General features: G+C 38.2%; 1 protein-coding gene and 2 pseudogenes across 3 annotated transcripts; 1 reads left to right on the forward strand and 2 right to left on the reverse strand.

The window, feature by feature from the left end:
- The first annotated feature begins 6,280 nt into the window (after positions 1–6,280).
- LOC149383104 (ABC transporter F family member 4 pseudogene) lies at positions 6,281–7,755 on the forward strand (annotated as a pseudogene). The gene is made up of 3 exons (XR_016301805.1): positions 6,281–6,303; positions 6,487–6,543; positions 6,899–7,755. The product of XR_016301805.1 is annotated as an ABC transporter F family member 4 pseudogene (transcript).
- Positions 7,756–8,212: 457 nt separating this feature from the next.
- Positions 8,213–9,819, reverse strand: LOC149383105 (ABC transporter F family member 4-like). Its single transcript, XM_089629333.1, has 2 exons — positions 9,670–9,819; positions 8,213–9,184 (listed from the first exon to the last, which is right to left on the reverse strand). The coding sequence occupies exon 2, from the start codon at positions 9,182–9,184 to the stop codon at positions 8,504–8,506; it is 681 nt and encodes a 226-aa protein (XP_089485459.1). The 5' UTR covers positions 9,670–9,819; the 3' UTR covers positions 8,213–8,503.
- Positions 9,820–12,913: 3,094 nt separating this feature from the next.
- Positions 12,914–15,576, reverse strand: LOC149383106 (ABC transporter F family member 4 pseudogene; annotated as a pseudogene). The gene is made up of 2 exons (XR_016301550.1): positions 15,471–15,576; positions 12,914–15,240 (listed from the first exon to the last, which is right to left on the reverse strand). The product of XR_016301550.1 is annotated as an ABC transporter F family member 4 pseudogene (transcript).
- Positions 15,577–20,894: the final 5,318 nt, after the last annotated feature.

The raw sequence follows: 20,894 nt of genomic DNA on the forward strand, positions 1-20,894 counted from the left end.
GAATTCATACCGGAGGTTGCAGGTGATTCGGTAGAAAATGATGACGATAAAGGAAAATTACGACCCTGTGACTAGGTATTTGTGCTGTTACCAGCAAATTTCTCAATTCCCTTGATAATGGCTCACACATGATCAAATTTGAAGTCTCTCTTGTATTTTGCATCCTCTACGAATAACATCTTCGTTTTTTTTTTTCTAGTACTCACTACAATTTTAAACTTTAGAAAAACTATTAACCCTTTCTAAAAACCACCCCAACAAATCAATTTATTAATTTCCCGACTAATGAACTCAATCCCAACCCCCATAAAGCCATCCTCACTGGCACAGCCCTTGAACATCCCGGTGGTATTAAATCCATAAGCCACCTCGGCGGAGGATGAAGCTCGTGCTTGCTTCGAGCTCCGACGGAGAAGCTCCAGTCGTCGGCGGCGAAGGAGGAGATGGGCCTAACTTCTCAAACTATAACAAACACCAATACAACAATTTTTTAAAAAAACAAAAGCGATTTAGGGATCTATAAAAAGTGCGAAATCAATAAGTCAAGAATCAAATTCACATACCTAATGCAAGTCAATTCTAGAAAATAAAACATAGAATTTTTTGTTGTTGTACAGCTCGTCACTGTCGAAAATCAAGGTTCAAGAGAGAGAGATACCTTCGGAGTTGCTAACGCAGTGAGGGTTGAAAGATGGGAGGGTTTAGGGATTTGGAATGGATGATATGAGTTTTGAAGGAGCTGCAGATTTGGGTTCGTAGAGTGCGAGTGAGAACGATTGAAAGAGAAAGAAAAAAATAAACAAAGGGAGGGTAAAATTGTATTTGTGTAGGGAAACTTGATAAACCAAGCATTTGGTTGTTGGAATTGATCTAGGGTTTAAGAAAAAGATTAAACGCTTCGGGAAGCGGCGGAATTTTAAAAATTTTCTTTTTCAAGTAAAACAGTTTTTACTAACCTAGACAAAGAAGCAAGTACGTGTAATTAAAAACTAATATGAGCTAAGAAGTTTACTAACCTTTCTTGAAGCTTGAACCTTGAAGAAGCTTTTGGAAAGTTGCGACGCTCGTCTCCCCTCGCAGCACGTCCCTCTTTCTTTCCTCGGCACCTCGAGCAACCACGAAAGTTTCTATCACTAAATCACTCGAAAAGAAGGAATCAGTGAGTGGGCACTTTTAAACACTACGACTTAAGAACGAGTCTCAAAGTCGCAGAGCTAAACACTAGGTCGAGTGAGGACCTAGGTGCCAAGACAAGAAAAATCGAAAATATAAACTAGAGAGAGAGAGAGAGGAAGGGGCGGCCAACTCTAGAGAGAGAAGCTCTCAATCTCTAACACTTTGGATAAATGAATTGTGAGGAATGGGGCTCATATTTATAGGAGAGGTTTTACCTTCAATAAGGTAGTTTCCTCTTCTATAGAATATCACATATTCATGAGCAAAAATCCTTTATTTCCCATTCCATCTTGGGCGCCCAAGGCTGCCTCCTAGAGGCTTGGATTTGTTTCCTTTTTTGTTCATTGGCTTGCCCTTTTCTCACTTGGCCGAAATTCCCCATGCATGTGTGGGAAATTTGTTTCCTCTTTTTCTTTTGGCAAGTATCTAAATACATTTATGCACAAAATAAACTCTCCTATTTCTCTATAGGGTAGGCGCCCATAATCTTCTAGAAAAGGCTTCTAGAATTTTCTTCACTTGTTCATGACAACATAAGAAAAGGCCCATTTAGAATTTTCAATAAAATTCTTATGAAATGAAATTAATTCACAAGGCCCAATTAATCATATTATGGCCGAGTGACATAAAGTCATCAAATGAACTTATCAAAATTTATTGACATCCATTTCATCCTTATGTCTCAAAAGACAAAAATACCCTTTCGACAATTTTCGTTCTTGTTTTGACTTAGCTTCCAGTTTAACTATTCCTATCGATGTGATTCGTGACAATGACCTCATGGACCCAAATGAACAAAGCTTGAGCTAAACACTTGGACTCAAAAGTTCACAAACCTTTTCCAAGTTTAGCTTAATGCCAACTGACTCCACTAAAGAGCTGACACTGAAAATCTCTCGGTTCAAATGAATTTATTTTCTACTCAAGAATTAGACCTAATTATGATGAGCGGATCCACTGAATATTATCTATGTTTACCCTTCATGAATGTCATCAGCTAGTCGGGATTTACTAAATTATCATTTTACCCTTCTAGCTGTTATTTCCTCAACTCCTTTGTCGCTTGTGAATAAGTTAGAAACAATGTATTGACGAGGAGCTAACAAGTCACATTGTTTCATCCAAAAGAGTCAGGACTCAATTTGGACACTGGCCAGTTCATTTATTCACACTCCAAGGAACAAAGCATGAGGTGACATACATTGCATTTCAGCAATCTTGTACATGAATTCCATATCTATGATAACTTCACAAAGATACTCATGACATACTCACAACTTAGTACTTCACCAATAGGGCCTGTTCGGAATCACATAGTGAGTCCGAACTCTGACTTTCTCAAATGAGAATACTAAGGTGTGAAATGGCATGTCTCATTTCAGGATTAAGGTAAGCATGATGCAATTCATACATAGTGACTTCGAGACATAAGAGGTTAAATGGTTTGTTCTTATCTTGTCTCTAGAAGTGCACTGGTCAATTCAGTACCTTCGGAAGATACCTAGAAGAACTATAGAGTCTCCAACTCTCAATGCCTCATAACCAGACATCATAGATTCTTCTAACAATCATACTGAGGTCAATAGTCCTTTGACCCTAAGATTGCGAATATATCGTTTTAAGCAAACTACGAAGAGTTTGTTCATGCAAATCTACATTTGTCTCTTCGTAAGTTGTTAAGTTTGTTTATGGACTAAAAGACTAAGGTTTTATCATAAAGCTTCAAACAAAGAAAGAATGAATGAACGTTTCAACTTTCTTAATGAATAGATAGGCAATTACAAGCAAGAGTCTTCATGAGACTTTATTACATCAAATGTACAAAATAAAGATTACAACTCTTCTTGTGGGCACCATTGACAACATTGGTGACATCACATTTGAAAATAAAGCCATGTTTTGGTATTCTTAGGAAAATCAAGCATTTTTACTAATGAAAAGTCTGAAATACCCTTATTTCTTCTTCTTCCTTCATGAGTAGAGTTAAATGACTTAATAAAATCAAAATAAAAAAGAGGAGCAAAAACCCACAAACCCACGCATGGCGAAGCCCGAACCGGTCCTCGTCGCAAATCAGTCCTCGTCGTCATCGCCATTCGCTCCTTCCTCTTCTTGTTCAGCCCTCCTCGTCGCCGCCATTCGCTCCTTCCTCTTCTTGTTCAGCCCTCGATGCCCACGGCCTAATTCCTTTATACTCAAATTTGTTGGGCGTTCTATGTAGTTAACCACTTGAGAGAAGAAAAATGGGTAAGTTTGGATCCCTAATTCGATGATATTTTGTAAGAGATTTGCTTGATTTTTTGAAAAATGAGTTTGGGTTCGTCATTTGGGATCCAGCAAAAAGTTCGAATTTTTTGTCTGTAATTTCGAACTTTTTAGCTGTTATTTCGGTTGCATTTCGAACTTTTTAACTTTTACAGATTTGACTTGTGTATACTCTTGAAGAATGGTTCTTCAAGCGGAGAGAAAAATATGGAAACGCGAAGACCAATTTGAGTCCAAAATTTGATGAGCACTTACGACTTCAAGTTATTTATGTGTTGGATTTAAGAGATTTCAGTTATTTTATGTAATAAATTTCAGAGGTTTCAGTTATTTTATGTCTTTGATTTCAGACATTTCGGTTATTTTATGTAATGGATTTCATATTTTCCAGTTATTTATGTGTTGGATTTCAGATATTTCAGTTATTTTATGTAATGGATTTCAGAGGTTTCAGTTATTTTATGTCTTTGATTTCAGACATTTCAGCTATTTTATGTAATGGATTTCATACTTTCCAGTTATTTATGTGTTGGATTTCAGATATTTCAGTTATTTTATGTAATAGATTTCAGAGGTTTCAGTTATTTTATGTCTTTGATTTCAGATATTTCAGCTATTTTATGTAATAGATTTCATACTTTCCAGTTATTTATGTGTTGGATTTCAGATATTTCAGTTATTTTATGTAATGGATTTCAGAGGTTTCAGTTATTTTATGTTTTTTATTTCAGACATTTCAGTTATCATTAAACATTACAAACCCAATTTTCATCCAAAAAACTAGTCTCCAAAACTACCAAAGTAATTATCTATAAACATTACAAACCCAATTTTCATCCAAAAAACTAGTCTCTCTCCAAAACTACCAAAGTAATTATCAGCAAACATTACAAACACAATTTTCATCCAAACTTTTTCATTGTTTTCATCCAATTTTCATCACCCCTTTTTCAGGCTTTTCACTTTGGCTGTGTTCAACGGAGTGTAATCATCATACTTTATGGATCGCTTGCTCCTTCTCTTCGAAACTACACAATCCAACATAAAATAATTAAAAAGCACAAACAACTTTGAAATTGAGAAAATAAACCACGAAATATAGGCAAAATAGTTTGAAATCAACATGAACTTACCATAGACACGGACATATTCTTTCGCCGGAGGGTCTTTTTTCGCCGGATGGTTGACGAAGTCATCATCGTCGTCATCAGGGGCTGTCACGGTGCTTGCCGTCTCAGGTGCTGCCACAGTACTTGCCGTCTCGGGTGCTGCCACAGTACTTGCCGTCTCGGGGGCACAGTACTTGCCGTCTCGGGGGCTGCAAAAAAAATGATAAATTGTCATAAAACAATGGGAAAAGTTCGAAATAAAGAATCAATCAAAGGAAAAACTTCGAATTTTGACACAAATATTGCTAAAAGCAGGTGCAAAATATCCAAACTGCATACATACCCTCATCGTCGTCGTCATCAGGGGCTGTCACGGTGCTTGCCGTCTCGGGTGCTGCCACAGTACTTGCCGTCTCGGGGGCACAGTACTTGCCGTCTCGGGGGCTGCAAAAAAAATGATAAATTGTCATAAAACAATGGGAAAAGTTCGAAATAAAGAATCAATCAAAGGAAAAACTTCGAATTTTGACACAAATATTGCTAAAAGCAGGTGCAAAATATCCAAACTGCATACATACCCTCACAAATCTTTCCAAAACAAATCAATTATTAATCTTCGAAATCCCTTTAAATAATACCAGAAAGTACCCTAAACGGTATAAACTTCACAGCCGAAAAATCCGAAATGTCTAATCAAAACATACCCAAAATTACAAACCAAAACTACCCAAAATTTCATATCAAAACAATCTTAATCACCGAAAATTCATGGAAAACTTCAAACCCTCAGACCCAAAATCAAATTTTTGACTCAATTTGATCTTCGCGTTTCCAGATTTTTCTCTCCGCTTGAAGAATCATTCTTGAAGAGTATACATTACCAGTCAAATCTGTAAAAGTTAAAAAGTTCGAAATGCAATCGAAATAATAACTAAAAAGATCGAAATTACAGACAACAGATTCGAACTTTTTCCTGGATCCTAAATGAGGAACCCAAACTCCTTTTTTCAGAAAATCAAACAAATCTCTAACAAAATATCATCGAATTAGGGATCAAAACTTACACATTTTTCTTCTCTCAAGTGGTTAACTACATAGAATGCCCAACAAATTTGAGTTTAAAGGAATTAGGTCGTGGGCATCGAGGTTTGAACAAGAAGAGGAAGGACCGAATGACGATGACGAGGAGGGCTGAACAAGAAGAGGAAGGAGCGAATGGCGACGACGACGATGACTGATTTGCGACGAGAACCGGTTCGGGCTTCGCCGTACGTGGGTTTGTGGGTTTTTGCTCCTCTTTTTATTTGGATTTTATTAAGTCATTTAACTCTACTCATGAAGGAAGAAGAATAAGTGAGGGTATTTCAGACTTTTCATTAGTAAAAATGCTTGGTTTTCCTAAGAGTACCAAAACATGGCTTTATTTTCAAATGTGATGTCACAAAATGCTTGGTTTATCAAGTTTCCCTTTGTGTATTGGGTCTATTAGTATATTTGTCCAAAATATAATTTAAGTGAAAAATGAAAAAAAAAAAAAAATGTTATGAAATGATAGTATTTGTAGCAATTTCTCAAAAAATTAAACTATTTTGTTAAGCCCAACTTTTAAATGGGCTAAATAGCTACATGACCCATAATATACGACTATAACGCCTCGCATATCTCACACGTGTGGAGTCTAGAATCCACTACTATAAGAAACATTAGTTCGTCTTTTGAAGATCGAACTGCCTATACTTCTATTATATCAAAGGTATGTGTTTAGGTCTTCCTCTCTCGATCTGTTTGATTTGAGTTTGTATGTGGTTGTCAATCAAATACAAATATTCTGTATTTAAATTTTTTTTTTCACGAACCTAGAATTGGGTGTTGTTCTTAGAATTCCAAGAGTCTAAAACATACTGAATTGAGCCTAACTTATTGGTCACTCTCGCAGGCCAAACTAATATTTGTGCACTCGGTGTCATTCTGTCGCTGAGCCCAATTCTGCCCGGTAATTATTCTATCTACCTATCTCTCTATCGTAGGTTGGTAATTAGGGGGCTGTATGTGATTGTTTTTCAAATATTATTTGTGTTTTCGTTTGTTTCTTCGACGAGTCTGAAATTGGAGTTTTTGGTCGATATATATATATATATATATATATTTTTTTTTAGGGAGATATATATATATATGTGTGTGTGTGTGTGTGTGTATTCATCTTAATATGCTCTCTGAATCTTGTTTATTAGTAACTGGTGAAAGTTGACACTATATACAGAGGGAGGGATTTAGTTTGTTTGATCGCTTATATGTTTATGTTGTTATGTTTCTACAGGAATAAGCATCTAAAAAGTGACTCGTTTCAGTTATGAAGAAGGACGCTCTCAGCGACGGTTTCTCGGTCGTCTTCGGAAGCGGGGCTTGCAACGAGCTCGACTCCAAGGACATCACGGTCGAGGACTTGTCTGTCTCGGTTCAGGGAAAGGAGCTTCTGAAGAACGCGTCGCTGAAGATATCGCACGGGAGGAGGTACGGTTTGGTTGGACCGAACGGCAAAGGGAAGTCCACTCTGTTGAAGCTTCTTGCGCGGAGGAAGATTCCGGTTCCCGAGAACATCGACACGCTTCTGGTTGAGCACGAGGTCGTCGGCGACGATAAGTCGGCTCTCGAAGCCGTCGTCTCGGCCAACGAGGAGCTTCCGACTCACCGACTGCAGTCCATGGGGTCGGACTCCGCGGAGGCTAAGGCTTCGAAGATTCTCGCCGGGCTCGGGTTCACAAAGGACATGCAATCCCGTCCCACGCGCTCGTTGAGCGGCGGTTTCAGAATGAGGATCTCGTTGGCCCAGGCGCTCTTTTTGCAGCCCGACCTCTTGTTGCTCGACGAGCCCACCAACCATCTCGACTTGTACGCTTCCCTGTGGTTGCAGGAGTATCTGAGTAGGTGGAAGAAAACTCTGGTGGTCGTGTCCAACGACAGAGATTTCCTCGACCGTGTGTGCTCCGACATCATTCACCTCCTCGACCTCGAACTCCACTTCTATCCAGGAAGCTTCGACGAATTCGAGAGCAGGAACGTCAAACAGAAGAGCGTCATCTGAGTGGTCGACAGCAGAACGGTGTCCAGAGACAAAGCTTAAAATTATTATTATTATTATTAGGGAAATTAAGAAAATAGTCAATTTAAACATTTGACATTGTTAAATAGCCAACGTTTGATAAATCTAAATAATGACGTGGTCTAATATATGAAAGTGACTATTTATTTAAGATTTATAAAACGTTGGCTATTTAGATAGACCTTATTAGTATTATTATTATTATAATTATTTCTATTGTTATCAATTAATGCTTATGTGTTTCTCTGTCATCCCTCAGCTTTTGAAACAAGCTTTGTTTAGGAGAAGTCCAATTTTTGCAACGATTGCTTCTGAGTTGAAGAAACTTTAATTTTTGGTCAAGGTATCAAGTTAGTCTTTTAATTCACACGCTTAGAGCAACTCCAATGATTTACCATAAAAACTTGCTAGTAAATTATAAAAGATTGGAGCTAATAGCTTCACCATTGGAGCATGATTTTACTATTGGTTTAGTGGAGCAAAGTAGCTCTAGCAAAAGTAATGGATCCCACATTCATTTTGAACCAATGAGAATTAAGTAAAAATTTAATGAAATGTGTGTAGAGCAAACACTATTGGCTTAACTCCTGTTCAACATTCTACAAATACGCAATATTTGCAGATTCCAAGCAAAACCATATTCAAAGAGAAACCAAGCATTCCCTGTACAACATTCTATCAGAAATACACAAAATCCTTCCCTGTTCAAAATTCCAAGAAAATCGAATCCTGTGAACAATGTAGATATCAAAAACCAGAGAGTTCAAAATCCTCCCAATGTAGAATGATATAAACTTCTAAAAGTAACCCCAATTGTTGTGATCGAAAAAGAAAAAACCCCCCAATTGTAGAACTAGTCGAAGGAAGCCCTGATCTCCTTGAGCAGCTTCTCCTTGTACTCTGCAAAATTTCCGGGAAATACGGTGAACGTGCCGTCCTCCATCGTCCACACCAGGCTGGGGCAGAGTTTGGACATGAGCGAGGAATGGTTGGTGACCAACACGATGGCCCCGGGGAAGTCCGCAAGGCCGTCGACGAGATCGTCGATTGTGGACATGTCGAGCCAGAGGTGCGGTGCGTCGAGGAGGAGGATTTCGGGGTGAGCGAGTGTGGTCGAGGCGACGAGAAGCAAGGCTTTCACCTCCGCTCGAAGATCCGCGATTGGCTTGTCGGCATGGATCCCGAACTTCGTGAGCTCAGCCCGGACCGCGGCTTCACCCTCGTCGGGGTGGAGCCCGAGGACGTACCCGAGTGCTGAGCCGAGGTCCATCGTGGCGATACCGAGACTAGCCGTCTCTGGCGTGTGCAAAGCCACGGTCACCGGTTCGGACTTCCAGATTTGCCCCTCAACGGGAACGAGATCTCCAGAAATCGCCTTCAGAAGAGTGGATTTTCCACAGTCCATCTCCCCGAGGAGGCTCACCCTCTGTCCCCGGTTCAATCTCAGGTTCCCGACCGAGAGCGTGAAGTTGCTGCCGCCGGGGTGTTTGAACCGAACCCCTCGCAGCTCCAGCAGCGAATCCCCTTCCATCATCTATTTACAGTTTCATCAACAATGGATTCAAAATTGCAATGTTCATCAACTTAAACCTAAACTTAAAATTCCTTGTACAACCACAAGTAATTTAATGAGACCCATATAGACTCAGATCTAACTCGGAATTCAATTGTGGACATTGTCTGTACAGATTTATCATCACTCTAACCTAAATTCAGACATATAAGAAGAAACGATTGAAACAATAAATTAGAGAGAGAGAGAGACGATTGAAACAACCTAAGGACATTGTCTGTACAGATTTATCATCACTCCAACCTAAATTCAGACATATAAGAAGAAACGATTGAAACAATAAATACGAGAGAGAGAGAGAGAGAGAGAGAGAGACGATTGAAACAACCTAAGGACAGGTCTGTACAGATTTATCATCACTCTCACCTAAATTCAAACGTATAAGAAGAAACGTACGATTGAAACCAATAAATTAGAGAGAGCGAAAGAGAGAGAGAAGCGATTACCGAGTCTCGGAAGAACCCTTGAGATTTCCTTTTCCGAACAGAGCGATACTTGAGTGCAGAGCGAAATTTTTTCCGAGCAGTAAGTAGACTAGTGAGTGCGAAAATCAGTATTTATACCTTTTGTTTTTTTTGTTTTTTTTGTGTCTTAAATGATCTTTTTTATATATTTAAATTATTAAATTTATTTTACGTGTATACTATATATGTACAGGTGAAGCTTCACGTGCTATGCACGTGGTATGGTATAGTAATGTAATAATAAAAGTAAAATGTAAAGGCTAAATTATGTTTATTAAGCTCCTAAAATAATAGGCGTTAAAAAACCAAAAAATCGGCAATTAAGAAAATACCTTAAAAATCAGGAATAATAAAATGAAAAAGTATTTACTTTGTACACTTTCATGGGTAAATAAAATTTATGTTAGTTCTCTATGAAATATGGAGAAACATAAAATTTAATATCAAAGAGAAAAAGAAAGAGAAAGTTAATATAGAAAATATAAAACTACTAAAAAATAAGTTACATAACAAAATTACAAAAGGTAAAAAAAAATGCTTTTATAATTTAATGAATCCAAAATGTACTGCATTTTTTTATTGACTAATTGTTAGTTGCTCTCTCACCAATTCGGATTGTATTTTATGGTTAAAAAGGTATTCGGATTGATTATTTTATTTTATCTAGTTTGATTAACAAATGCAAAATGACTCATTTATATTAAATTACGGTATTTCTCGTCAACACTTATACGGTTTATAAGTTGATTCCTATTTGTTTCACTATCGACACTACTATTACGTAAGCCCGGATCTACGTAATTGGAGCAATAAAACAATTCCATATCATGCAAATTATCTCCACTATGTAGCACACGAGTTGGATTGTAGCTATGCATCTTTGTCTTTCCCATTCATTCTTGAACCTTCTAAGATTTTCTTGGAATGTTACAATGACATTCTCTCCTAAATTCCCATCTCTTGAACTTATCTCCCAATCATTTGTTGAGTTTTCTTGTTCATCCATCTATGTAGAAAAAATAATTTTTAACCATATAGCAAATAAGTTGTATCACCGAATACACAAAATTCAAACAAAGAAAAATAAATCGATATGCAAAGTGATAAAAATATTCAAACTTTTGTTCGAGTAAACAATTATTTGATCATGAGACTAGAATGCACATAAATTTCATATATATAAAAAAGAGGAAAGCAAAAGAGATAAAATACATACCAATGAAGCAATATATTATGAAGAGATTAGAACAAGCTCACGACCTTGATTCTAGAAACATATAAGAATTTTATTAAGCATTAGATAGTTAAAATTATATAAGCTCAAGACCTTGATTCTAGAAACATACAAGAATTTTATTAAGCATTAGATAGTTAAAATTATATTAGTGAAAATATTTAAAATAAAAAAAGTTACTTGTGAGATGTGGAAGATGAAGTTATGGAAGTGAAAGATTCATTTTTACTATAATTGCCCCGTTTGGCATAGCTTTGTTTTTAAAAAAAGTGATTTTAGATTCAGTTTTTGAAAAGAAAAAAAAAACTTTTTTTTTCAAAAACTGACAAGGTGTTTGGTGAACTGTTTATAAAACAGTTGTTGCTGATAAAAAACTGATTTAGCGTTTGGTAAAATAAATATATTATAGTAAAAAGATTAAAATAGACATGTTCTTAATAATGAAATAATAATTATTAATATATTTATTCATATACATATATATATATATATGAATAATATTTTGTACGAGGATATTACAGTAATTTATATAGGAAACTTAAAAACACTTTTTCTAAAAGCTAAGAATCCTAGCTTTTCCATCTCATGTACAAAATCTAAAATCTCTTTTGAAGTTTTTTGTAAAAACAGTTTTACCAAACACTAAATAAACAGTTTAGTTTTTTCTAAAAACAAAAACATGGTTTTTTTTAATCTGAACCAAACGTAGCCAATATATTATATGGATATTACAAAGTTTGCCATCAACGAAGGTTAGTTTTGTAACTTTATAAAAATTTGTTGCCCTCCCTTCTTCAATCCGGGCAAAATAGGAGGAGAGCATTTTTGGTGGGTCCCATGGATATAAATTCATCCCTCCATCCCTCACAATCTTTCCATCTTTAATACCAAACAACAAATAAACACAATTCATCCTCCCAAATCCGTTCATCCTAATCTATCCCTCCAAAATCCTTCATACCAAACAAGGTGTAAAGAGTGGTGGAGTATTTTCGTCACTAATGTTAAGGTGCCACGTGGACATTTTTTACAATTTGATTTTTTTTTAAATGTCTCAGTCTCTTTTTAATGTGTCAGCACCTAATTATGGGTATTTAAAGCAAGGATTGAAATTCCGTTGATTCTGCTTGGAAACCTTTTTTTGAGAGTCTCGGAACCGATATGTACAAAATCGAAATTCTTCTTGGATTCCGAGGAAACTGTTGCAATTTTCGGCGTTTTTCGGAGAATCCTTCCACTTTCCAGTTGTCTTTAGACAAATTCTCACGCATTCCGACGAAAATTTACCTTTAAGGGTCAAATACCGGTAATTCTTAAAATCTGATGAAATTTAGTGTTCTTCACAAAATTTGTCGTTAGTTTTTTATGATTTAGTTCAAATTTTTAGTTTCTAACTTCATCATGGTGTTTAATTGGAGTTTGTATCCAATTTTTTTTTCAATTTTTTTGTTATATCCGAAAATAGGGTTTAGATTTGAATGTGTTTTTGGGTTTTTTTTTTGTTAAATTAGTTGTAGAATATGAAATTTTATGTATAATTAGTTGATTTTTAACATGAATATTATCATTATTTTAATTTTGTGCTTTGTATTAAACTATGTCATTAAGTTTGTATTGGATTTTTGTTGAACTATTATTGTAGACTTTTTTCCATTTTTATCCTATATGAATTTTTTAAAAATATTTATTCACTACATTAATCTCGGTAAGTACGGTATTTGATGATATTCTTCGACGGTAACGATATTCTTAACGGTACATTTTTCGTTTTTTTTTTAATTTCACGATATTTCTCTAGTTCACTTTCGGATACCAATAAAATTCGATTGGTTCAAAGGATGGCTATCTATCCCGTGACATTCTTTCCTTTTTTTATCAACTTTTTTCCATCAATTTTTATAGTATTTTATATCAAATTTTCCCCTCTATTTTAATCTCTCTCTCTCTCTCTCTCTCTCTCTCTCTCTCTCTCTCTCTCTCTCTCTCTCTTTTTAATCTCTCTCTCCCAATCTTCAATCCAAAAATAAAAAATCCAAAAAAAAATAAAAAATCTCTCTAAACGATTTCACAGTCACTGTCCCATTCCAAATAATCCTATCATACAATATATCTTTTTCTTTGTATATGTAATATATATATATATATATATATATATACATATATATATACGTGTACTCAAGATTAATGAATAAGCAGATATATTTAGATGTCTATATACCAAAGGAAACATAAGATATATCCAACACTATGAGTAGTTCGGCAAAGTAAAACCTCTGAGGAGCTCTTAATAATAAAAATAATAATAGATTTAATCATCAAATCCAGCTCTTATTTCTCTGAGGAGCTCCTCTTTGTAGTCCTGGAAAGTCCCCGGGTAGGTAGAGACGGTTCCGTTGTCGACCACCCACAACTGGCTCCTCTCTTCATCGTCGCAGAGGCGCGAAAGTAACCTCGAGTCGTGGCTGACGAGGACGACCCCGCCGGTGAACTCGTCGAGGGCGTCGGCGAGGGCGTCGATGCTCTCTATGTCGAGATTGTTGGTGGGCTCATCCAAGAGCAGAATGTGGGGCTTCGACATGGCTATGGATGTGAAGACGACCCGCGCTTTCTGGCCCCCCGAGAGCTTCGCGATTGGGGTGAGATGGTTGTGGCTCGGGAGGCCGAATTTTCCCAGCTTGGCCCTGACCGCCTCTTGCTTGCTCGGGCCCTCTTGCTGCGGGTGCAGGCGGAGAAGGTACTGAACCGGATTCTCGTCCATCGTCAACTGGTCCACAAAGTGCTGGGAGTATCTCCCGACCCTCAGCTTCGGGTTCCTCCGCACCTCTCCCTCGGTGGGGACGAGATCGCCGGCGATGAGGTTGAGCAGCGTCGATTTCCCGGCCCCGTTGCGTCCCACGATCGCGACTCGGGTGCCCATGTCGATCCCCACTTCCACGTTGGAGAGCCTGAAATCTTCCCGGTCCGGGTAGCTGAAGCTTCCCTCGATGAGCTGGATGAGGGGCGGGGTGAGGTCGGTAGGCTCCGGGAAGTGGAACTCGACACTGTAGTCCCGCCACTTGCGCTGGGTCTCGAACTTGGCTTGGTCCTTGACCTTGTCAAGTAGGGCCCGGTTCCCGCTTCTCTTGGCGGCTTTTATCCGCTTGTCATGCACCTCAAACTCCTTGTTCTTCTCCTTGCGACGCTGCTCGTACCCGCGCTTGAAGTCGTCGTAGTTTCCTCGGTACGAGTGGAGTTTCATGTCGTGGAGGTGAACGATGTCGGTGCAGACACGGTCGAGGAAATCCGTGCTGTGGGAAACAATCACCGGAGTTTTCTTCCACCTAAACAGACACTCCTGCAACCACAGGGAAGCGTACAAGTCGAGGTGGTTGGTGGGCTCGTCGAGCAACAAGAGGTCGGGCTTCAAAAAGAGCGCCCGGGCCAGCGAGATTCTCATTCTCCATCCGCCGCTCAACGAGCGCGTGGGACGGAGTTGCATGTCCTCCGTGAACGCGAGCCCGGCGAGAATCTTCGAAGCCTCCGCCTCCGCGGAGTCCGATCCCATGGACTGCAGTCGGTCATACAGCTCCGCAAGCTTCTCCCCGGAGTCGTCGTCCGAGCTCTGCAACGAGGCGGCTTCTCGACGGAGCTTCAGAAGCTCCTCGTTGGCCGAGACGACGGCTTCGAGAGCGGACTTATCGTCGCAAACGACCTCTTGCTCGACCAGAAGCGCGTCGATGTTCTCGGGAACCGGAATCTTCCTCCACGCAAGAAGCTTCAACAGGGTAGACTTCCCTTTGCCGTTCGGTCCAACCAAACCGTACCTCCTCCCGTGCGATATCTTCAGCGACGTGTTCTTCAGAAGCTCTTTTCCCCGAACCGAGACAGACAAGTCCTCGACCGTTATGTCCTTGATGTTAGCGCCGAGCTCGTTGGAATCACGGCTTCCGAAGACGACCGAGAAAGCATCGCGGTCATCGCTGAGAGCCTCCTTCTTCGCCTGCTCGGCGCAATAAGCAGCCAGAAGCTCCTTCTCCGCGCGCTTCTTACGCTCTTTTTCCGTTATCTTTGCCGCCTCGAGCAACGTGGGACCCGCCTTTCTCTGGTTATCCGATTTCCCCAATTCCGCTCCCGAAACGTACTCGTCGTCTTCTTCCTCGTCCTCGACGATCGGAGGAAGATCGAACCCATCTGTGTAAGACGGGACTTTTGGGCCTTTGGGCTTCGTGGGCTTTTCTGGTTTCTGGCCCAGAATAGATGTGCCTCTGGGCTTTCCCTTAGAACCCGAATCCTCTGCCTTTTTCTTTCCCATAGTTACTGCGTTTTAGTCTTGAGAAGATCTGATACAGATAGCATAACGTTAATAGCGCTATCAGATTCACAGCGAAACAGAAAACATCGTTTGAACAAGTAACATAAACTCATTTATTCATCAGGATTTCCGATATCAAACGACAGAAACCCTAATTTTCTCCCGCACCGATTGATCCGAATTTATAGAACAAACACCAATTTTTGGATCGCGAAATCAAATTTTTTTTACTATGAGAGAGAGAGAGAGAGAGATTACCGCAATAGTGTTTTGGAAGAACGCAGAGTCACAGAGACCACGATTTTTGGAGTCGAGTCGAGCAGAAAGAAATAGGCCTTCAAGTTCGAACGAAATAATACCTTTCCGAATTTGAATCCGTACTTATATATAGGCATTAAAATAATGTATATAATATTAATTAATTTTAAAAACACGCGACATTTCATCATAACAGAACAATTTTTTGGGATCCTTCTGTTGGGCCAATTTCGAATAAAGCCCAACTCAAAATAGTTAACTTTCAACTCGTGGGCCTCCCCAATGATCTTTAGGCACGTGGCGATGCTCGTTGACAAGTCCACAAAGAAACAATTAGCGGAACTTGGTCAAGGTTAGTCCGATTCGAATCCAACAAAAATACAAGGGCAAGATAGGAAAGCTTGAAACGTGATATTCGATTCATCCAAGTTTAATGCCGATCGGTGGAAATCCTTCGCCAAAATAAGTACTTCCCTTTTTTTGGAGAGCAAGGGAATAATCCCCTCAAATACATATTGGCATTTTTGTTAATAATCTCCTTCTATTTCTCTAAACTCTAAACAGTTTCAATTATAATTTATAATGTTAAGTATTCTTGAATTTTTTCTATACATTGATGATAGAGTCGAACTCATCTGAATTTTTTCATCTCTCTCGTACTTCTTTTATAAAGCTGTTGTTTTTTTTTAATATCTACAAGATACTTACTAGTTGTAAACCTGTCTCTCATGCTTACACCAATAAAAACTAATTAACTAAAATTAAGTATGGTAATTTATGTGACATGGGTTGTCGTGTATATCATGTTGCGAACAAGGTGGTCAATATTTAGTTTATGATGAACATTGCAAACTTCACTAAAACTAAAACTGTTTTGAATTGACTTTTGAAACTTTTTGCGATTGTTTTGGATGAGCACTAACCTTCTCTTTGTAACCTATCCCTCCTAGCCTGAATCTCCATATTTAACTTCTTGATGTAGTTCTCCAAAGTACCCTAAACAGTGGTGATAGTGCCATCATTCACGTCCCACACTGGGCTCTGGGATCTTCAGCGCGGAGCTTGGAATGAGTCACCGATTGTTGCTGATAATGACAATGGCACCCCTGAAGTCAGCGAGGGCGTTGACGAGGTTGTTGAGGCTGGTAGATTCGTTTATATGGATAAGTCGAATGTTGTTACATATAAAGATTTACAACTATTTTTTTTTCCCTATCAGTAGTTATATTTCATTTAATAGTAATACTTAGATAATTACAATTGATGTCTTTTGTGGGCAATATTTTTCACAGTTGATGCAGTCCATGTCGAGCCGCGTGTCGGCTCATCCAAGAGAAGTATGTTGGGCTTCGAAGTGAGACTAAGGTTATGCTTAGACCTCTGCTTTAAGGTGCGCCTGAAGTTTCCTGATGGTCATGACAGAAACATCGGTCAGGCCCTGAAATTGTCGAGCTCGGCCCAGACCGCATCTTCATCCCTTTCGGGTGAAGCTGGAGAAGGTACTCAGTCGTAATGTCCTGATTTGTGGTCAAGATGAGGCTAAGACTCTCCCTCCATATCTCTCCCTCGACATGGAGGACGAGGTTTCCGACAATCTAAGTCTCCAAAAATTAATCGGCGCTATTAGCCATATTGCTAGTAATAGGTGAAAAATAATGGACAAATTGAATAAATTAATATGATAAAATAATCATTAACGAAACTGATAAAATACATATGTAGACAAGGTTACAAAATAAGTAAACTAAACATTCAAACCGGATATCACTAAGAAACCGGTAAAAGGAAGTGAAATGGAGAACACGTCGAGACTTATTCGACAATTTCCTTAACACGTTATTACTCTCCCATCGGGTGCTGGAATAACATGAGCAACCGCCTCTCAGGATACAACGACGTACGAAATAAACTAAGCAACACCGTGTTCAACTCCGGCGAACTTGAACGTATGCCAGAAAACTACCACCAACACCGGGAGAATTGAGAGGAAAGCTGGGAAAAAGATAAAAAAAAAAAAAAAAAAAAAAAAAAAAAAAAAAAAAAACTCAAGAAAAGGGTTATTTCGTGTGTGTTTTCTAACCAGCCTTTCAGCCATTGCTAGGCTTCTTTTTCGCTCTTTGAATGAGAAAATCATCAAGTCTTTTATAGGCACCAACTTGACCCTTTTTGTACATAAAACTGATGCAATTAAATCAACCTTAAGGAAGAAAAACGTCCAGCCAATTATGCTCATTTAGGAGCACCAAAGTAACAGCCCATTAAAACTAATTACCAGCCCATTTGTGCACCAAGCAGTTTTAGAACACAGTTTCAAAAACGGACCAAAAGTTGTTTCTTCAACGCACTTTGAGCAGTAATTTCTTAATCATCTTAGCTCCGATTTTGGCAAATAATAACCAATCTTATACCTCTCACAGTGAGGAATAAGAATCAGTCATAATATTTTAGTTTCGATGAGTGGATCTCTCTCGAATATTTTTCACAAATCACACAATACAACGATATTAAATACTCTTTAATATCATTAAAACACACAAATTTCTAACAATCCCCCACGTGAATGAAATTGAGTAATGTCCATACTGGACATGTCTTGTCTCGGTATGGTGATAGCTTCAACGGTCAATATTAGTATGGGATAGGTAGGCATGACATTTGAACCTTCCCTCGTGAAAATATGTCATGTTTACCGACTACTTAGTAGACACAATATCCTTAAAATGTTAGTCGTTTGTGTACAAACGATAAACATATATCCCACAAGATTCAGTTCTCATGGTTATGTTCATTTCGGCTTTGAAACATGCATCTGGTTTCGCAAGAGTTACTAAGAAATTAAGCCCAATTAATTCTCTTTCGAAGCGGACCTGCTTCTCTCTTACATAGTTGATTATTTACTAAAAGTAATCTCGCATTACTTCATCAAAATCTCAAAAGATTTGATATCATAAAATCATTAAAAGCTCAACGCTCAACCTCGTACGGGTGTCACGTTTAATCATAGGAATAGGACTAGGGGATCTCCCCCCACACTGACCTCACTTCATCTTAACAATTAGGCTGTCTCTTTGAACAAAGATTTTAGGATCTCCAGTCAACATGGTTGGGTTCCTTTGGCTAGACTTATTGTTCATGGGCTTAAGCCCCGTTACTTTAGATATCTTCTCCAAATGATCCATCTATAACGCTTAGTTTAACGGATCCTCAATATTCTCTATGGACCTAACATAGTCGATTCCATTGACTCCTTATAAGAGAAGTTTAACCCATGGTTTTATGTCGTCGATAAATATGTCGTAACATACCATAGTTCATCACGTTATGTGCTATATCAATTGCAAATTGGTTATTACTGTTAGGAATTATTGCCCATGAGAGATAATGAATAAATCATAAATAGTTACTAAATAGAATAATTATTTACTTTTTTAGTATCATATGATTAGTGGGTTAAGTTTTTAATATCAAAATCAATAGCAACTATCATCCGTGGCCTCCGTATTAAACTGAGTCACGTGCTGGGCACCTGAATTCGGGCGGTGAGCTAAAACATGGTCGATGACTGATACACGCCTGGATAGCTATATCTAAATTCATATATGTGTAACACTGGTGGAGGTTGATCACGACGTACGAGCATTCTGCACTTGTGGTAAAGGCACGACCCGAACAGGCTTTGGTTGTAGATGTGTCGTTAATGTACCGTTACGACACACTAACCGAGGTCGCTATGATGATCACAATGAGACTTGATCTAAATCTTGAAGTGATCATGGACACTAGATCATGCTACCGCACTCTTTGACTCATTCGCTAAAAGGCTACTATCATGCTAATCATAGCTTATGTCTTGGGAGTTTCGGAACATGATTCGAGTGGGAAGTGGTTGACAGATATACGGAATCCAGCCTTCCTAAAAGAACGTCAATGCTCACTCACCTAAGGGTTGATTCCAGAACCGATAGATTGCCGGCACTTCTGAAGTATGTACGTTCGGAAGAATCTTTTGCTGGGGAAGCAACGGTGTTTAGGGTATATATGTATCAAGAAAGGTATAACAGAATAATTGATCTTTTTCAATATGGGTTGAACCTGGAGGATCTTGATCACGAACTGACTAGATCAGTGGACACTCATCATGATGAGTAAATATAATTCTAGTATAAAGGAAGGTTCAGTCTTGGTTTACATAGTGGAGTATTTGACCAAGATTAGACGAATCGATGGAAAAAAAAAAAAAGGACTTTTTCGTCTTTTTCATCGGATTTGTTAAGCTTCTATTACTAGGTCCATAGTTCCCGACTCGGCTCTGATAAAGACGAATAAGAACTCTCTGATAATAATAAATATTATTATTACATCATGCATTTAATGTGCCATCCGGTTCGACCCCAAAATATGACTAAGCGGGCTCAATACCCTCTAGGTGACTGAAGAGCTAGCAAAAGACCTAAAGAATCAACCTCATTTTGTTGGATACTACGTGTTTTGTGTTTTAAGACTATATACGACACGACTTCTCATCAACTCCTCGAACAAAAGAGAAGTAAATGGAACAAAGACCATTTACGAGGACAATTCTCATAACCCAAAGGTTCTTGGAACCGCTCGTCGACCATTTATAAACCAAGGCTTAGCTTAAGTAGGTAACATAAGTGAATATGTGAATTGACACAAACATGTTGCACAAACTTTGTGTGTTGAACAATCAAGGCTTCTTAGGTTGGGGAGGTTTTTTTTTATCGCATTTTGTACGTTTTATCACGTCAGACAACTTTGATGTTGAGATTTGTGTTTAAGGATTTTGGATTCATTTTATTGTTAATTTTCTTTTTTTTTCTTTCTTTTTTTTTATTGATTTTTAGAGTTTGAATTTGTACGAGGACACACAAAACGATAAGTGTGCTCGTGTCGGGTTCATTGTTTTCGAGCAGTTACAAATAAATTGGATGTTTTGGCGCTTAAATGGAGTATGTGCATTGAATGAATCATTGAAGTAATGAGCATTGCACTGGAATGAAGATAGGAACGAATTTAAGGAGAAAAAGAAGTCTCTGTTTTCAACAACTTTTTTTTTTTTCCATAAAATGCCTAGATTTTGAATTTTTTTTCATATAAATACTTATGCATATTTCAGAATTTGCGGAGCGGAAATCCTTGTTGTCTTAGTTCGGAACGGAAAAATTATGATCCATAAAATATCTCAAACGTTTTTATTATTTATTTTTAAGATCGATAAATTATTATTTGTTAGATTATAGATGTAGTTATTGGTCTACAGTTTTGGGTATTGAAATATTTTATATATTGAAAATTCAAGCACAAGAAATATTTTATACATTTAGATAGGAAAATTTTAGTTCGCCTTGGTCTTTATTTATTTATTTTTTTCTCCTACTCAAATTATGGAATTAGCTTAGCAGC

Source organism: Urtica dioica, chromosome 10 (genome assembly GCF_054948205.1).
Source record: "Urtica dioica subsp. dioica isolate 48M chromosome 10, U.dioica_male_clone48M_v1_H2, whole genome shotgun sequence".
Classification (NCBI taxonomy): domain Eukaryota; kingdom Viridiplantae; phylum Streptophyta; class Magnoliopsida; order Rosales; family Urticaceae; genus Urtica; species Urtica dioica.